This window comes from Tenebrio molitor, chromosome 7, assembly GCF_963966145.1.
Source record: "Tenebrio molitor chromosome 7, icTenMoli1.1, whole genome shotgun sequence".
Taxonomy (NCBI): domain Eukaryota; kingdom Metazoa; phylum Arthropoda; class Insecta; order Coleoptera; family Tenebrionidae; genus Tenebrio; species Tenebrio molitor.
The window spans coordinates 16161804-16181564 of record NC_091052.1 but is presented as its reverse complement, the minus strand read 5'-3'; the positions used below and the strand labels follow the sequence as shown (position 1 = coordinate 16181564).

General features: G+C 41.4%; 1 protein-coding gene and 1 long non-coding RNA gene across 3 annotated transcripts in view; one reads left to right on the top strand and one right to left on the bottom strand.

Moving 5' to 3' along the window:
- The window catches only part of uif (sushi, von Willebrand factor type A, EGF and pentraxin domain-containing protein uif), a 35618-nt gene extending 15958 nt beyond the window's left edge, over nt 1–19660 (top strand). Inside the window, exons 4-29 of one of the 2 annotated variants that reach the window (XM_069055028.1) lie at nt 2138–2219; nt 5439–5626; nt 5686–6954; nt 7006–7368; nt 7422–7604; nt 7656–8035; nt 8094–8841; nt 8898–9079; nt 9127–10012; nt 10068–10322; nt 10376–10828; nt 10980–11450; nt 11502–12343; nt 12399–13282; nt 13339–13718; nt 15017–15182; nt 15236–15487; nt 15540–16081; nt 16130–16342; nt 16396–16681; nt 16916–16984; nt 17078–17442; nt 17897–18360; nt 18412–18761; nt 18816–19141; nt 19199–19660. In XM_069055028.1, the coding sequence (XP_068911129.1) occupies nt 2138–2219; nt 5439–5626; nt 5686–6954; nt 7006–7368; nt 7422–7604; nt 7656–8035; nt 8094–8841; nt 8898–9079; nt 9127–10012; nt 10068–10322; nt 10376–10828; nt 10980–11450; nt 11502–12343; nt 12399–13282; nt 13339–13718; nt 15017–15182; nt 15236–15487; nt 15540–16081; nt 16130–16342; nt 16396–16681; nt 16916–16984; nt 17078–17442; nt 17897–18360; nt 18412–18761; nt 18816–19141; nt 19199–19230 (10631 nt within the window). In that variant the 3' untranslated portion in view covers nt 19231–19660. The remainder of the gene's footprint in view (nt 1–2137; nt 2220–5438; nt 5627–5685; nt 6955–7005; nt 7369–7421; nt 7605–7655; nt 8036–8093; nt 8842–8897; nt 9080–9126; nt 10013–10067; nt 10323–10375; nt 10829–10979; nt 11451–11501; nt 12344–12398; nt 13283–13338; nt 13719–15016; nt 15183–15235; nt 15488–15539; nt 16082–16129; nt 16343–16395; nt 16682–16915; nt 16985–17077; nt 17443–17896; nt 18361–18411; nt 18762–18815; nt 19142–19198) is intronic. The other variant, XM_069055029.1, reaches the window with a different exon arrangement.
- Nucleotides 426–15022, bottom strand: LOC138136025 (uncharacterized). Its single transcript, XR_011161147.1, has 2 exons — nt 14768–15022; nt 426–792 (listed from the first exon to the last, which is right to left on the bottom strand). It is a non-coding gene; the product is annotated as an uncharacterized lncRNA (long non-coding RNA).
- Nucleotides 19661–19761: the final 101 nt, after the last annotated feature.

Below are 19761 nucleotides of genomic sequence, written 5' to 3'. Positions count from 1 at the left end.
TTAACATTATCTACAAGGTCAACGATAAATTATTCAGAAGATGGGAACCCATCACATAACGTTTCTTTGAATGACAATCAGCACAATTTACCACACGAGATTTGGTGATTCTGGATTTAAATTAGCAGTCTTGATTCGTTTGTCTCCGGTGTGGCAATGGAACTTTCATAAACCTTCTTGATTAGCCGATATTAGCAAAACAAAAAGTCATAAATTAAAATAAGACCCAACCTTTATCGTGAAGGTTGCACAAACGAAATCCTTGGTTCGACCGACACGATTTTCCCAAATTAATTCACGCTGGTGGAAGTTATCTTAATTGCATTTTCATTGGACAACAAGACCAGTTACAGAGAGCATTTCCTCGAGTTTCTAAGTGTTTTTGCTACTTAATGCGTTCGACCCTGAAAGGTAAAACGACAGTGCAGTAGAAAAGTTTATTTATTACAACGTACACAGTTTTACAATTTCTTTCACCTACATAAATACAGACACAATTAAACCTACATGAAGGAGACACCGGAGCTGTTTACGTTAACGGAACAATATGCTAAAGAACTGTAATTTGTGTCAACAACTAAAATCGCCATAAAGTGGAAACTTCTGAACTATGGCAACAATGAAATGTTAGGCATTCTTTTGTCTTGACATAGATCAATAGGTCAGGACCTAATAATCTGAGGTGGGGCTGTTGAAGACCGTCGAGATTCTTCTTTGGCATTTCCGTTGTCTTTGATGAAGCACCTCGAGCAAAACGACTGAGAATTTGCGTAATCGCTCGACATTTTTTCACTAGAATAAAATGGCATTATATAAGAAGGGCACGGCACAAAGAGGTGTACATTTTTTCTAATGAGCGATTAACAATTATGTTGAAACTACCAAGGGGACTCGTCTTATATAATGTCAATAATAATTTTACATAGCACATGTCTCTCCACATGCGATGTAATTGTTCTGGACTGCATTCTACTACATTGCTGGATCAATAAAAAAACTTCCAATGGAATTATTTACAGACAGCTAAGTTATTGTGTAACATAACAAAACACCTTCCACGTCAGTGTTACATGAAACAACACCTTAAAGATTTTCTTTGTAGCCAATTCCAAAAGTTGCAAAAATGACAATGAGCGTTAAAAATCCGTCACAGTCGAAGAATTTGATTTTACTTTTACGTTCTGTTACTTCTGTTGCAAACATAGATCTCCCGGGGAGGAGTTAACACTTCAGTCAACAATACCCACATGGCGGAATTGACAATTTCACAAGATAATCGGTGAGACTAGTTTGCGCTGTAAATGATTGTAGCAGAACCGGTTGAAAAAATCAACTCAAGGGATATTCCAAGTCTGCCGCCTTCGTTAGATTTAACATTTATAAATTTTCTATGCCCACAACGAGAGTGGGTACCAAATATTGTCTTGCCAACCTTTTGCTAATTGTCCCAGTCCACATACGTTTTGTACAAGTAATGCAATATTCATTTCGCATGATTTTCCAAGTATATTAGAATTTAAATGCGTTTTCTTCTGGATTTCTCTTTACTTTCCACAATTGCTTAATTTTGTCAGGTGCTGTCACCATTTCTGCACACATGATCGGTCTATAACAAAGAAAGTTTTATTCAATATTCATACGTCTTAACAATCTTGCTTAGTTTTTATTGCAAAAACCACAGAGCCTGTCAATATGAGCACAATTGCATGAAGATGATCAAGCCACATACAATACCTGAGAAAAAACCAGACTTACATAACATTCAAGAATAGAAATGATTACGTTAGCGCGAACAAAAAGCATTGTAGAATCTATCAAAAGATAAATTAAAATGTTGGTGCTTTTCGCATGTAGTCCACAGAAGCACTGACACATTTATGAGCTATTACGAGCAAGCGTGAAAATAATTACAATTTTAATTTCAACTGTAATAGGGCCAATTAGACAACGTCGTTATGTACTTTAACTCCAACCCAGTTTATAAACGTGATTAAGGTTATGCAACTATAATTTCAGGAGTAAATCGTTTAAGGAACACACTGTTTGTATCATAATGACAAAAATAACTCTTCCACTCTGATACGTCTGTAAGGGTTATTACTTCAATTTTACTAAGTATGAAATGTGATTGTTGCAGGTTGGGAACTTCGAGGACTCCATTGTTATAAGTTCTTCAATATCAGACATTCCTGGGAAAAAGCAGCGGAACTCTGCAGAAGGTCAGTGTCAGTCTAGTTACCAATGCTATTCGGTATACAGGATAGTTCAATGTGTACAATAACGGGATTTGAAGAATAACTTCAGACTGAGTATTCAAATATTTAAGTTCAATGGTCGCACATTTCTACACGTTTGCGATTTATTTAAAACGCACAGAATTGTCACATGACTGAGAAAGAAAAAGGTGTGAAGCAATTTACAATAGTTGAGTAAGAAAACGCTTACTTTTGCGCTTGTCCTATGCATCATTACACGCGAATGTATTCTCATGTGAAAAAACTGGAAAATGTTGTAACCTTTTTTCTGTAATTATGAGACCTGCAGTAATCAGAATGGTATCAACTTCTAATTTAAAATTTCGTGACTCAACTGACCTACATATACTGGCAGTTCGCTGTAAAAATAATTAGTTAAGGCAGCGTTTAACACGTCAAGCGATCAGCGTTAATGATTTTGCTATTAGTTATTGTTTACTTTTAGTCCATAATAACTATAATACTTCGACTTGATTGGAAAGTTCAGTTCCGAATTTCTGGGTACTCTACTTGTCATCATTCCACGGAATTGAAAATGTATTGTGGGTTGCAATTCGTCGTCAATTTCGTCGGGCTAATCATTATCACTCGTGAAATACCCTGTATAAATAAATTATTTTGTCCTTTTCAATGACATCCGTGCTGTCAATATGACAGTGTGTTGGCATTACTTGCTATTTCAGTTTAGTAATTTTGAATTTGCTAATTTGGCAATTTATTTGACGAGGCAAGTTCACAAATTCAAATCATTATTTATCTATAGTCGTTTTCAACGACATCCGTGCTGTCAGTGTCATTTTTAATATGTTGGTGCAGATTGTACACAAAAATTCATAACCAGTATTCAGAGTATAAGCAAATCCTAGTTAAAAAAATGTCAAACAAGAATTTAAGGTTATGATAAAAGAAAATTTATATTTGGTGAAACATCAACAACAAACAAGAAATCAATCTTCAACTGGTATAAAACATGGTTAAACTAGGTAAGTCACCCTCGGAATCCGAATCACACTACATATTTTCCTTGTTTTGTTGAAAATGATAGAAAATAATTTGAATTTGTCAATTTGCCGCGTCAAGGTAAATTGCCAAATTATGAAACTCAAAATTACTAAACTGAAACAGCACGTGATGCCAACATACTTATATACTGACAGCACGGATGTCATTGAAAACGACTATATATTCTGTCCACTCATAGATTGCTTGACATAAATGTTACTAAAAATGTTCACTGTACGCTACAATAGATCCGGCGCGAAATTAAAAAAAAATGACAGAGAAGGTTTACATGTGATGTTTTATTGTTATTCTGCATGATTGCACTTAGGAAAGACGAAAAAAAACTTCAGTATAGTAGGAGTAATATATTAGGTTTTATTAATACAGGGTATTTCAGGAGTGATAATGTGCCCGACGGAATTAAAAATGCAACCCACAATACATTTTCGAATTTCCGAAAAAAGCTGGCTACCGAAATTAAAATATCCAGCTTTTTTAGGAAATGGCTCAACACAAACAAGAAATTATTTAATACATATTTAATGCATGAATAAAAATTACCTCTGTATCATTTTCGATGTTTGTAATGTCATATAAAGTGTTCATTATGATAGATTCTTCAGGCACGCACTCACTTCACAAATTCAAAAAAATCAACAAGAAATCACAACGGCACAGGTCAAAACAGCAACACGATGAAAACTAATAACTTTTAAAACCAGAGAAACACAAGACAAAGCTCTAAAGATGAAAAATCGCAAATCCAAATGCTTGATACTTGACAGCACTGACAATTTCAAATTTGAAATGTCATATAATTTATTTTTCGCGTGGGTTTCATAACAACCAAGAAACAACCAATGAGAATCAGTGGCGCGAATGTTTCAAGATATTACCAACACAATCTATGATACTTTGTTAATATTTTAATGTTATGGTTTGGGGATTTTTTTATCTAAGGATATTTAAAAAACTGCATTCTATCAGTGGACGTAGTCTATCATTCCCGACAAATCAAAGAAAATATGTAGTCTGATTCAGATTCCGAGGATGACTTAGTTTGACCATTAACCATGTTTTACTGTCTCACATGCGTGTTACGAGTACATGTCTTGTTTGTTGTTGATGTTTCATGAAGTATAAATTTTCTTTGACCATAACCTCAATTTCTTGTTTGATATTTTTTAACTAGGATTTGCTTATACTCTGAATACCGTTCATGAATTTGACTGGACGGATGCCGTTGTAAAACGACTATAAGTAAATAAATTATTTGTATTTACACATTAGGTACCTGTTGACAGAGTGTCTCTCAATTCCCCCCCAACAGGATATCTGTGCACTAATTAAACATTTTGAAATAAGTATTCTGAATCGCTCTGTTTGTTAACATTACAAAAGCAATTATTTCTTTCGTAGCTATAAACTAAGCTAAGTAAGTCCATTACGACGGTGATTGTTGGGTCAAAATAGTTAATAGCGGTAACGTTTCAATTCATCATAATTAAAATAACTTGCTTTCAACTTGCGGTACGTTTAAATAACTTATCTTCTCGGTTGTGCTGTGGTATGTTTGATGATGATGTGACATCATATAAACATGGCATGTAATGAGGACAGAAAAATTAATGATAGCGTAGACTTGGCAGGAGAAAAATATTTTGATAGAGCAAATACTGTCGATTAGACCACGTGGACTTCCATATGTTGATGGTAGAAAAATCCGTGATGGCCAGAGGCATAAATAGCATCGGACAAATAGTTGCTGCACCTGTAAGTCTGGTCGATGGTGAGACCCACTTAAATATGTCGGCCGCCCTGAAGTTATCCGCCGAAATTTGTATGGAAGAATGCGTCCGATTGAAAACACCAGATAACTTTAATCTGTTGCAATACCAGTGGAATGAATATTCAGGTCGTCGAGATTTTTCAAAATAATTCATTATGCAAAGCTGTGCTTGATCGGCCTCAATCGCCTTTCTCCGAACGTTGAATCCTCTAAACGCAAACAATTGAAAGTACCGTACTAGTTACAAGAGCTGAACAAATTAATTTCTAAATCATAATTAGTGATTAGCGCGTCAAGATAACTGGTGCGTTAACGCTACATCCTGTAACTGGTCACAATTTACGTGTGTATTAGTAAAATCGAGAACACTCGAACCATATCTCTTGTTTTAGATATGGCAGCGACTTGATGTCCGTGGAATCCTACGGAGAAAACAATTTAACGGCGACAATCGCGGCAGCTTCAGTACCATTAGAACGACGAGGGGTCAACCACTATTGGTTGGGCCTGGCGTCTTTGGACGACCTCCGAACTAACACACTTGAATCCGCAGCCGGAACATTAGTTTCTCAGTATTCCGGTGAGTCAACTCGTGTTACTTTTCTCCGATGGATGATTTCATCGACTTCAACCTTGTAGGTTTCTGGTCGCGACATCAACCTGACCCTAAAGCTGGCGAATGCGTGGACGTCGCCGTCACCGAAGAACACCAGTCATGGGAACTCACCACTTGCGAGAGCCTCTTACCCTTCATGTGCCGAGCCAAAGCTTGTCCTGCGGGATCCTTCCATTGCTCCAACGGGAACTGCATCAACGAAAAATTCAGATGCGACAAGCAAGACGACTGCGGGGACGGTTCAGACGAAATAGACTGTGCCACGAACTGCAACTATTACCTAGCTAGCAGCGGAGATGTGGTCGAGAGTCCTTACTATCCACACAAATACGCACCCTTGACGAATTGTAAATGGACGCTGGAAGGTCCACAAGGCCACAATATCTTGCTCCAGTTTCAAGAGTTTGAAACCGAGAAGTCGTTTGATACGGTACAGATTCTGGTAGGCGGAAGAACCGAAGATACTTCGGTCAATCTTGCAACATTGTCGGGGAGACAAGACCTGACCAATCGGTCATTCGTGTCGGCTTCAAACTTCATGATTATTAAATTTAGTACCGACGCATCTGTTGAACGAAAAGGATTTAGAGCATCGTGGAAGACAGAACCTCAAACTTGTGGAGGCAAATTAAGAGCGACGCCTCAAGCTCAAGTACTGACCTCACCGGGGTACCCGGACCAATATCCTGGCGGACTCGAGTGTCTATACATTATCCACGCTCAGAACGGTAGAATTATCACTCTAGAGATTGACGATTTAGATTTGGATAATCTGAGAGACTACATTCTTGTACGTGATGGTGATTCGCCCAAAAATCAACCAATCGCTAGATTCACAGGCGATATGGAAAACAATCAACGAGTTGTTATTTCCACAAATAACAAGCTTTACTTGTACTTCAAAACTAGTCTAGGGGACTCTAGGAGAGGTTTCAGGATAAGATACACTCAAGGCTGCAAAGCTACAATCGTAGCTCGTAATGGTACTCTGATGTCACCAGCGTACGACTTAGCTAACTATCCTAGCAATCAAGACTGTTTATATAAAATTAGAAACCCGGGAGGAGGTCCTTTGTCTCTGAATTTCGACAATTTCGAAGTCGATAAATCCGATTTCGTGCAAGTCTACGACGGTTCGACAACGAGCGGGTTAAGACTTCACTCCGGAAATGGCTTCACGGCTGGTTCTAAACCCAAGATTACTCTGACGGCATCGAGTGGAGAAATGCTAGTGAGATTCACGACGGACGCTTTGCACAGCAGCGAAGGATGGCTGGCCACTTTCTCTGCTGGTAGGTATAAATAAACGAAAAAGGACTACTCTCTACAATGAATTGTCTCAGATTGTCCTCAATTGCAACCTGGAGTTGGTGCGATGGCATCCAGCAGAGACACCGCCTTCGGTACCATCATCACATTCAATTGCCCCACCGGTCAAGAATTTGCTACCGGTCGTAACCGATTAACCACCCAATGTATGCCTGGTGGCAACTGGTCTGTCAGTTACATCCCTAAATGTCAAGAAGTGTACTGTGGGCCGGTGCCTCAAATCGACAACGGGTTTTCAATCGGTTCCACGAATGTGACGTATCGTGGTCAAGCGATGTACCAGTGTTACGCTGGGTTCGCTTTTCCCACGGGACAACCCATCGAAAAAATATCGTGTCTTTCGGACGGTCGTTGGGAGAAAAAACCGAATTGTCTTGGTACACAGTGTGAAAGTTCAATACATGATTTTTTTTCTAACTCATTCTTTCAGCATCACAATGCGCTGCACTTCCTGAAGTTCCTCACGCTAATGTTACTGTACTAAACGGCCAAGGTCGCTCTTACGGAACCATAGTGCGTTACGAGTGCGAACCAGGCTACTTAAGAACTGGACCACCAGTGATTTTATGTATGAGTAATGGCACCTGGTCTGGAGAAGTACCGACATGTTCAAGTAAAACTGTTCGATTGGTTTTGTAACTTTACTACAGCGGGTCCATTTTAGGAGCAAAATGTCCAGAATTTCCAGAAATAAAAAATGGATTTATTACCGACACTTCTAGGTCCTATTATTACAACGACGAGGCTCGCGTACAGTGCTACAAAGGGTACAAGTTGGTTGGTAACAACATAATAAGATGCGGAGAGAACCAACTGTTCAATAACGCACCCAAGTGCGATGATATTAACGAATGTATCAGCAGCCAGTGTGACGGCGCTTCCACCGAATGTATAAATTCTGCTGGGTCTTTCTACTGCAAGTGTCGAAAAGGTTTCGCACCTACGCTAGAATGCAGACCTGTTGGAGATCTCGGTCTCACCAACGGAGGAATACCAGATGAAGCAATTACAGTTTCTAGTGCCGAACCCGGATATGACAAAACGGTAACTAACACTTAATCTCCTCTCATAAAACGACACTTTTATTTATTTTATTTGTCAGATGGTTCGCCTTAATAGCGGTGTGGGTTGGTGCGGTAATACCATCGAAGGTGGTTCCAACTGGGTACTGATCGACTTGAAAGCCCCGACTATAATCCGAGGCTTCCGAACGACAAGCGTACCACGTCCTGACGGTACTCTCGCTTATACTTCAGCCGTTCGCATCCAGTACACCGACGACCTCACTGACGTTTTCAAAGATTATCGAAACCCCGACGGGACCGCTGTAGAATTTCGAATCTTGGAACCCACTTTATCGATCTTGAACCTTCCCGTACCAATCGAAGCTCAATACATTAAGTTCAAGGTTCAAGACTATGTGGGAGCTCCGTGCATGAAACTTGAAATTATGGGCTGTACAAGGCTGGAGTGTGCTGATATCAACGAGTGTGCCGTTAACAACGGCGGCTGCGACCAGAAGTGTATCAACAGTGCTGGTGACTTTACGTGCAATTGCAACGTTGGGTTTGAATTGTACACGCGCAATGGTACTGCATCTTATTACGTAGAGAAATCCGAAAATGGGTTGCGTGATGGTGACACTTACCAAGTCAACAAGTCTTGTGTGCCGGTGATGTGTCCCACTCTAGGAGCCCCGGAAAATGGGCTCATTTTGTCCACCAAAGAAAAGTACCACTTTGGAGACCTCGTCAGGTTCCAGTGCAACTTTGGGTTTGTTTTGTCGGGATCGTCTGCACTTTTGTGTACTTCAACCGGAAGCTGGAACGGTTCCATGCCTGAATGTTCATGTTAGTACCACCTTCCTATCCACAAATCAGCGCTTCATAAACACTTGTTCTTACAGATGCTCAATGTGTGTCGTTACCTGACGACAAGAACGAAGGACTGAAGATACTTCGCGCTGACGAGAGCAGTGTCTTGGTGCCGTTTAGAGAAAATGTAACCTTGAATTGTGGTAGTACTGGGAGAAAACTACGCGGAACATACACATCCGGTTTCCGGCAATGCGTCTACGACCCCAAACCTGTAAGTTTCCCAACCTGGTTTTAACGAAATTTAAAATTGTCATTCAGGGCTTCCCCGACTACTGGTTGAGTGGTGCCCCGCCGTCGTGTCCCAGAGCTGACTGCGGTACTCCGCCTCCAACTCCTGGAGCTGAGTATGGAAAATACGTCGACACCAAATACCAATCGTCGTTTTTCTTCGGTTGTCAAAACACTTTCAAGTTGGCCGGTCAAAGTAGCAAACACGACAACATTGTTCGATGCCAAGCCAATTCGGTTTGGGATTTCGGCGACTTGCGATGCGAAGGTCCTGTCTGTGAAGATCCAGGACGTCCGAGTGACGGTTTGCAAATTGCCAGGAGCTACGAACAAGGTTCAGAAGTTAGCTTCGGTTGTAACAGACCAGGTTACATCCTGATAAATCCAAGACCTATTACTTGTGTGCGAGAACCGGAATGTAAAATTGTGAAACCTCTGGGTATTGCGTCTGGAAAGGTCCCAGATTCAGCCATTAACGCGACCAGCGAAAGACCTAATTACGAGGCGAAAAATATCAGATTAAATTCGGTAACTGGATGGTGCGGAAAACAAGAAGCTTTCACCTACGTCAGTGTGGATTTGGGAAAAGTGTATCGTGTCAAAGCTATTTTAGTCAAAGGTGTGGTCACTAATGATATCGTTGGACGTCCCACCGAAATCCGATTCTTCTACAAACAAGCAGAACAAGAAAACTACGTTGTCTATTTCCCTAACTTTAACTTGACGATGAGAGATCCAGGAAATTATGGAGAACTAGCTATGATTTCACTACCAAAATACGTCCAAGCTAGATTCGTAATTTTGGGAATCGTGAGCTACATGGACAACGCATGTCTGAAGTTTGAATTGATGGGTTGCGATGAACCTAAAGTCGAACCACTTCTGGGTTACGATTACGGATATTCCCCTTGCGTTGGTAAGATAATTCAATCTACAAATGCGTCTGATGGTACCTAAATGTATTCTTTCAGACAACGAAACACCAGTTTTCCAAAACTGCCCACAACAACCCATCATGGTACAAAAAGACGCAAACGGTGGTCTTCTCGCTGTCAACTTTACAGAACCAACAGCCGTCGACAATTCCGGAAGCATCGCTCGTCTCGAAGTAAAACCAGCCAATTTCAGAACTCCCATCTATGTGTTCCAAGACACCGTTGTCAAATATGTCGCATTTGACTACGACGGAAACGTTGCAATTTGTGAAATTAACATCACAGTTCCTGGTACGACAATAAAATTCTTCATTTCGTGGGAAAAAATAACCGTACATTTGTAGATAACACTCCACCAAAATTGAGCTGTCCCCAAAGTTACGTAATCGAGTTGGTGGATAGACAAGACAGTTACGCCGTTAACTTCAACGAGACTCGTCGCAGAATCAATGCTACTGATGATTCCGGCGATGTTCACGTCTCTTTCATTCCCGACAAAGCGACCATCGCTATCGGCACCTTTGAGAATGTTACCGTAGTGGCGACTGATAAGTCGGGGAACAAAGCTACGTGTCATTTCCAGGTCTCTGTGCAAGCGACACCTTGCGTAGATTGGGAACTAAAACCTCCAGTCAATGGAGCTTTGAATTGCTTGCCTGGTGACAGAGGTCTTCAGTGTATCGCAACGTGCAATCCCGGTTACAGATTTACGGATGGAGAGCCTGTGAAGACGTTTTCTTGTGACGCCAAAACACCATGGACACCCACGTCCGTGGTACCAGATTGTGTTTCTGAAAGTAAGACTCAAATTTACGTTAGTGAGAAATCTGTCACAAATTCCAAACACCTTAAATTCCGCTTAGTTACTTTTCCTGATAGTGCCAACTTAACGACAAGTCCCCAATCTATAACGTTCCGCCAATAGTACTATTTGATTTTTTCTTTTAGATACACAGCAAGCGGATTATCATGTAACTGCCACAGTTAATTACCGCGCAAATGGAGCCGTTGCTACTGCTTGTCTCAACCAATACACTGATTTGATTGCGCAGTACTACACAAACTTGAACAACATTTTATCAGAAAGATGTTCGGCGGTTAATGTGAAGATGAACGTCTCGTTCATCAAAGCACTGTCTTCCTTGATCAAAGAAAACGTTGTTAAAATCGATTATGTATTAAACATCATACCTGTAGTCCGCCAACCACAACTCTACGATCTATGTGGCAGCACTTTGAGCTTGATGTTTGACTTGTCTGTACCTTACGCGAATGTTGTTATCGAACCTTTACTAAACGTATCAGCAATCGGCAATCAATGTCCACCACTGAAAGCTCTAAATTCTACTAACGTGAGAGGATTCACATGTAGCGTGGGTGAAGTACTCAACATGGACACCAACGATGTGCCTCGCTGCTGTAAGTACTTCTCCCGTATCACCAGCATTTATTATACTTGGTAAATTATAGTACACTGTCCTGCCGGAACATTTGCCGGAGAGAAACAAAAAGAATGCACATACTGTCCTCGTGGTTACTACCAAAACCGTGACCGCCAAGGGTCTTGCAACCGTTGTCCCCAAGGCACTTACACTCGCGAAGAAGGTTCGAAGAGTGTCCACGACTGTATTCCTGTCTGCGGCTACGGAACATATTCTCCAACTGGACTAGTACCTTGTCTGGAATGTCCTCGCAACAGTTTCACAAGTGAACCACCAACCGGCGGTTTCAAAGATTGTCAAGCTTGTCCCGCCAACACTTTTACGTATCAACCGGCAGCTCCAGGCAAAGATCGCTGCAGACCTAAATGTAGCCCTGGGCACTACTCTCCAACAGGTCTAGCCCCATGTTCTCTGTGTCCACGCGATTTTTACCAATCTCTCCCGGGACAAATCTCTTGTAATGAGTGCCCAACAAACATGAAGACTGAAGGACCCGGTGCTGCTGGGCGTGACGAGTGTCATCCTGTACAGTGTACAGAAAATGCTTGTCAACACGGCGGGCTTTGCGTTCCTCTGGGTCACAACATACAGTGTATTTGTCCAGCTGGATTTTCCGGAAGACGTTGCGAAATTGACATCGACGAGTGTTCTTCGCAACCATGTTATAACGGCGCTACTTGTATTGATTTACCTCAAGGCTATCGGTGTCAATGCGCTCCTGGTTATGCAGGAATCAATTGCCAAGAAGAAAGGTCTGATTGCAAAAACGACACGTGTCCCGAGAGGGCAATGTGTAAAGATGAACCAGGCTACAACAACTACACTTGTTTGTGCAGATCTGGTTACACTGGAAACGACTGCGACATTACGGTACTGCTCATTCTAACCAGTTTCTGTACACTTTGTCTTGACAAATCATTTTTAGATTGACCCATGTAGTGCCTCCGGCAATCCCTGTAATAACGGTGCCACGTGTATTGCTTTGCAACAAGGAAGATTCATGTGTGAATGTTTACCAGGTTGGGACGGGCAAACTTGCGAAATCAACGTAGACGACTGTGCCGAAAAACCGTGTTTGCTAGGAGCAAACTGCACCGATCTAGTTGCCGATTTTAGTTGTACTTGTCCTTCAGGATTTACAGGAAAGCGCTGCCAAGACAAAATCGACTTGTGCGGTCGCAATCCATGCAAGAACGGCCTCTGCGTCGACAAACTGTTCTACCACGAGTGCGTCTGTTACCCAGGCTGGACAGGAGATGGCTGCGAATCCAACATCAACGACTGTGCCCAAAACCCGTGTGAAAACGGCGGACACTGCATCGACGAAATCGACGACTTTACTTGCACTTGCGAGCCAGGTTTCACCGGAAAAAGTTGTCAACACACAATCGATTTCTGTTCGTCTGAACCGTGTCAAAACGGTGCCACTTGTACCGATCTGGTGGATGGGTTCGCTTGCAAGTGCCGACCTGGTTTTGTCGGTCTACAATGTGAAGCCGAAATCGACGAGTGTCTGAGTGATCCTTGCAACCCGATTGGTACCGAGAGATGTGTCGATTTAGACAACAAATTTGTCTGCATGTGTCGCGAAGGGTACACCGGAACAAACTGCGAAGATAATATTGACGACTGCAAATCTGATCCTTGCTTGAACGGAGGTTCGTGCAGGGATGAGGTGGGATCCTATAGATGCGTGTGCCAGCCTGGTTGGACCGGAACCAATTGTGAAGTTGACATTGGAACTTGCCAAACAAGACCCTGTCAAAATGACGCCAACTGCATCAACTTATTCCAAGACTACTTCTGCGTGTAAGACTGATCATCCTTAACTATGGTAGTACGACTAGTGACAACTTTTATTCCAGATGCCCGTCTGGAACTGACGGAAAACAATGTGAAACAGCTCCCGAACGTTGCATCGGTAATCCTTGTATGCACGGTGGAAAGTGTCAAGATTTCGGATCAGGACTTAATTGCTCCTGTTCCGATGGCTACACCGGAGTCGGATGTCAATACGAATACGACGCTTGCCAGGCAAACGCTTGCAAAAATGGGGCAACCTGCACCAACGATCCATCTGGTTTTAAATGTGTCTGTGCACCTGGATTTACTGGCAAATACTGCGAAGAAGATATTGTTGACTGCAAAGAGAATTCATGTCCACCAAGTGCGACTTGCATTGATTTAACTGATCGATTCTACTGTCAATGTCCGTTCAATCTTACAGGAGAAGATTGCCGAAAGAGTAAGTCTTATTGTTTTCTTGTAAAGTTAACTCAAGTTGCAAAAAACCACTTGTCATTTGCAACAGCATTTTTTTCATATTTTTGAACCAAATAAAGGCACAAAGGGACCATAAAAGCATAGTTTGGATTGGATATTTTTCATATAAGTACAATTTTAAAGTAATTTCAAATGACGAATGCCATAAAAGTGCTGTTGCAAATGCAAAGTGGTTTTTTGCAACTTGAGTCAACTATATAAGTCTGTTTCAATTCTAAATTTCCACCAACTGTTGAATTATGTTGGCAAAATTAAAATATTTCAAAATTGGGCATTGTTATAATCAAAGTTGGCAATATAATTATTTTAAATAAACATCGATAAGGATGCACAAGTGAAGGTCGATGTATAGTCGCGAGCAATAAATTTTGGTCGTCAAGGTCATTCTTTGACGCAATCGAAAATGCTCCATTGTAAAACTGTCGTAAATATCATACATAACCTATCATCATGTTGTATGACATTAATTGTCAATTTTTTTTAATTTGTGACAATCTAACCCACGGCCTCCTAGATTCATAAGAGACTCGTCTCTTATTAATCTAGGAGGCCGTGATCTAACCAAATTTTGAAATAACATTGACGACCAAAATTTATTGCTCGCGACAGTACAGTTAATTTCAAAATTATAGGGTACACCTAATTTTCTACAGTGTAAAATGAATTTACATTTTTTGTCAATGGTCAGTGTCAATTTTAACAAACAAATTTCGAATCTAACCGAAAACACGAAAGTGCTCTCAAGAGGGTAGCCCAGTATTATAACATTGCGAAGAGCACCGTGCAGAGGATAAAACAGACAATATTATGGTGTTCTAAAATATCATATATCATATGTTGTCAAACTTACCTAACCTATATAAAAATATGATGCTCAAATTTCAAAAAGACATCTCTACATGTGGAAAAATCTGTAATAAATCGACTTCTTGATTTTTGAGGTGTACCTACTCGATAATTTTGAAATTAACGTAGCTGGAAATATTAGTTTATAAGTTTATTTGTACCTACTTATTTGCTGGTTTTCGTCCTTTTCCTTTATTCTAAAATCTTGAGTTGTAAAAACAGAAATTGTCACAAACACAGGGAATAATAACCTCACAAATAGGTACAACCAATAACCATCAACCTGACGCACTTTTCTGAATTTTTCACCAAACAGTGTTGCCGGTTGTATTTCTAACGTAGAATGCAGTGTTGGTGGAGATTTAGAATTAAAACAGGCTATAGAGTTGATTTTTTAAACTTATGTTTTTACAGCAATATCCGTCGATTATGACTTGTACTTCAGTGATGCCACTCGAAGCTCAGCTTCCCAAGCTATTCCATTCTATACCGGTTCCAAATCAAGTCTTACTATAGCACTGTGGGTGCAATTCACTCAGAAAGATGAGAACGGAATTTTCTTCACCCTTTATAGCGTGTCGTAGGTGTTTTAAACGTTGTTTCAGCTCCAGTTTAATCGATTGATTCTTACAGGTCCAAACATATTCCGAAAGATAGAAAACCGCTGATTCAAGCACACTCAAATGGAGTCCAAGTGTCTCTTTTCCCCGACCTGCAAGATGTCTACTTAAGTTATCGGGATTACACAACTGTCAACGACGCACAGTGGCACCACATCGCCATAGTCTGGGACGGTGAAAACGGTGGAGAACTTAAACTGATCACTGAAGGCTTGATCGCCAGTAAAGTGGAAGGATATGGAAGTGGTCGCAAACTACCTGAATAGTACGTGGTCCTTTCAGTCGCTAATCATGATAAAATAATGTTTTCATTGCAGTGCTTGGGTCACATTAGGCAAACCCCAGTCTGGGAATCCCAAAGCTTACACAGAATCAGGTTTCCAAGGCCATCTGACCAAAGTACAGATCTGGGGACGTGCTTTGGACGTCACCAACGAAGTTCAGAAGCAAGTCAGAGATTGTCGAACAGAACCGGTCCTCTACAGAGGTTTAATTTTGACTTGGGCTGGTTACGAGGAGACCGTTGGTGGCGTGGAAAGAATAGTACCATCCCACTGCGGACAGAGAAACTGTCCTCCTGGTTACATCGGTGCTAAATGTCAAGAAGTGGAAGTGGATAAGATTCCTCCTAAAGTCGAATACTGTCCCGGAGATTTGTGGATTATTACCAAGAACGGGTCCGCTCTCGTTACGTGGGACGAACCCCACTTCAGCGATAACGTCGCAGTAGTGAAAATTCAAGAAAAGAACGGACACAGACCAGGACAAACACTTCTCTGGGGCATTTACCAAATCGCTTACGTGGCCCTAGATGAAGCCGGTAATTCGGCAACCTGCAATTTCAAAGTTTCCGTACTATGTAAGCATCACGTCATAGTCGTAAATCTTTTCTAACGCTGAGTTGCAGCCGAGTTTTGTCCGGAATTGGCCGACCCAATCGGAGGAGTTCAAATCTGTAAGGATTGGGGTGCTGGTGGACAGTTCAAAGTTTGCGAAATCGCTTGCAACCAAGGCCTGAGATTCTCACAGGAAATTCCCAAATTCTATACTTGCGGAGGAGAAGGTTTCTGGAGACCAACCACCAATCCTAATCTTCCCATGGTTTATCCAGCATGCTCACGTAACTAGCATATCATGAATTAGTGTGAACAATTTATTGACTTTCTGTTACAGCCTCCAAACCTGCTCAGCGTGTCTTCAAAATTGCGATGCTCTTCCCAAGCTCCGTGCTTTGTAATGAGGCAGGCCAGGGAGTCTTGAGACAGAGAGTCAGGAACGCAGTCAACAGCTTGAATCGAGACTGGAACTTCTGTTCTTTCTCCGTTGAGGGTACTCGCGAATGCAAAGAATTAAACATTGACGTCAAGTGCGATCACAGGACTAGTAGACAAGTCAGGCAAGCAAATGATGACGATGACGGTGGTACCTACGTCGTCGATGCTAAAGTACCGGTTGAAAAGTAAGTAGCTGAGTAAACTTTCGTTTTTTGATTTTTAGGAGACAGAATCAACATTCTATTTTCCGTGTAGTTCCCACATAAAATTCTTTAGATAGTGTTTTCAGCATGGTATTCAACTTCAGTAATTTCATTTGTCGTCATATATCTATTACTCATTTGTATCTTCATGCATGCTGTTATAGTATCAAGTAGTTTAGCTGAATGTGTAGACAAAGCATGTGCTCTGTATTGTAGAACTGCCCGCCAAGGACGGCAATCATCCAGCGACACCTACAACATAGAAATCTCCTTCCCGGCGGTAAAGTAAGCACTTCTTTTTACATGCATGCACTTGATCATTAAATCCATTCATCTATAACCTGTTCAAATAAAACGCTAACATGACCACTCTTGTAGCGACCCAGTTGTCCATTCCAACACCAACGAACGTTCATCGGTTAAACTCTTATTGGAGAAATTAATCTTGGAAGAAGACCAATTCGACGTCCGCGATATTTTACCAAATACAGTACCAGACCCGTCATCTCTGCTCTTGGAATCAGATTACGCTTGTCCCGTCGGACAAGTGGTCATGGCCCCAGACTGCGTACCATGCGCTATTGGAACCTTCTACGACGTCAAAACAAAGACTTGTACACCTTGTCCGCAAGGATCGTACCAAAGCGAAGCGGGTCAGATGCAATGCATCCAGTGTCCGGCTATCGCAGGACGTGCTGGAGTCACAGTGGGCGTAGGAGCTCGCAGTGCCGCCGATTGCAAAGGTTTGCCACCTATCATGTTAACGTAATTTTTTCTATTTTGGTGTCACAATGAGCATTTTGTGACACTGAAAACAGTTACAGAAAGATCAATTTTATAGCACCGTTCCTAGTGATTATTGAAAATGGGGTTGGTATTTATAGTAAATGTGATGTCATTTGAATCTGAATCCATCTTGTAGGATCCAAATCAACTATTAAGGGGGTAGATTATTATTGTAACAACATTTGGGAGACAATAATTTACTATTTCAATGAAATGACATTGCTTCATCAATACCAACCCAATGCCATTAAAATAAAAGTCACTAGATAATTATTTTGTGTATTTAAAAAAATTAAATTAATGGAGCCGAAATATGTAGAAAAAATAGCATGTTACGCTCGTTTCACAAGTCATGTTGTGAAACCCTCTCGTTCGACAACAGACTGTCTTATAACAATACTGTTATTGTAGAACGCTGTCCCTCTGGGAAATATTACGACCACGACGCCGGACTCTGTCGCAGCTGCGGTCACGGTTTCTTCCAACCCGAAGAGGGCTCATTCTCTTGTAAAATCTGCGGCTTGGGCAAAACCACCCGAACCGGCGAGGCAGTTTCTCAGAAAGAATGTCGCGACGAGTGTGAGAGCGGAATGCATCTTGCACTGGACGGCAAATGCGAACCGTGTCCGCGCGGAACGTACAGAACTCAGGGAATACAAGCGGCTTGTCAAGGGTGTCCCTTGGGAAGGACCACTCCCAAATCCGGTGCCACTACGATCGAAGAGTGCTCACTGCCAGTGTGCACCCCAGGAACGTACCTAAACGGTACTCTCAACAGTTGCATTCCTTGCAAGAAAGGTTTCTACCAATCAGAATCGCAACAAACCACGTGCATCCCGTGTCCTCCCAATACGAGTACCAAGAGTACCGCAGCGGTAAGTTGGTACTTTTGTGTGTGTGTGCAAAATTATAATTTGTCATTACAGACTAGCAAAGCCGAATGCACAAATCCATGTGAAATGAACGGACCGGAAATGCACTGCGATCCCAACGCTTACTGTTTGCTGATGCCGGAAACGAGCGAATTCAAATGCGAATGTAAACCTGGATTTAACGGTACCGGAGTCGAGTGTACGGATGTCTGCGACGGTTACTGCGACAACGACGGAGTTTGCGTGAAGGACGTCCGAGGACAACCGTCTTGCAGATGCATCGGTAGCTTCACCGGACGCCACTGCACCGAGAAGTCCGAATTTGCTTACATCGCAACTGGAATTGCTCTAGCTGTTGTCATCATAATCATCATCGTCTTGCTGATTTGGATGATCTGTGCGAGGTAAGCGGTCAATTCGGTTTGAACCGACGTCGGTTTCAACTTTTCTTTCCGTAGATCTCACCGCAGGAAAGAACCAAAGAAACTGTTGACCCCTGCGACGGATCAGAACGGCTCCCAGGTGAACTTCTACTACGGCGCTCCCACACCCTACGCCGAAAGCATAGCGCCGAGCCACCATTCGACTTACGCGCACTATTACGACGACGAAGAGGACGGATGGGAGATGCCCAACTTCTACAACGAAACGTACATGAAAGAGAGTCTCCACAACGGAGTCAACGGGAAAATGAATAGTTTAGCGAGATCGAATGCCAGTATTTATGGTACAAAAGACGACTTATACGATAGACTTAAGCGACACGCTTACCCGGGCAAGAAAGGTAACGACGAGTAAGTACGGAACGGTGATGCACCACTAACACACTAACTTTTTCCAGATAAAAGTGACAGTGACAGTGAAGGTCAATAAATAAATCTGGTCAGCAATTAAAACAATGCTCAAGTAGCACAACAAATTTCTAGTGAACAATTTTTTCTTGTTAATATGTTATCATAAGTACTACCATAGTTGTTAAAATATATTAATATTTTTATGTAAAATATTAACAACGCGTTCAGTTGTGTTGTGTGAATAGTAGTCTTGTAATTTAATTTTTACTTTGTAATTTTCGTACCTTTCCCCGCTTATTATTTATAGTCATAAAATTCTCTTTTTTATACTCTTTTTATACAAATGAATTAAATATTTAATTGTAGTTGTTGTAATTAGGTAGACCTTTATGAAGATGTAATTATTTTTAAATATTGTGTTACGTGTGTGACGGCGCGAATGTGAAAGTTTTGTACACATTATTATATTTTATAAGAATGACTGAATAAAATATTACACAAACACAAAATACATGTTTTCACTTTCCCGAATTATGTAATTACGAACACGTAAGGAGTGAAGGAATTTAAATTGGAGAAGTGAGACATTTGTCCAATTCTGACGACAGCG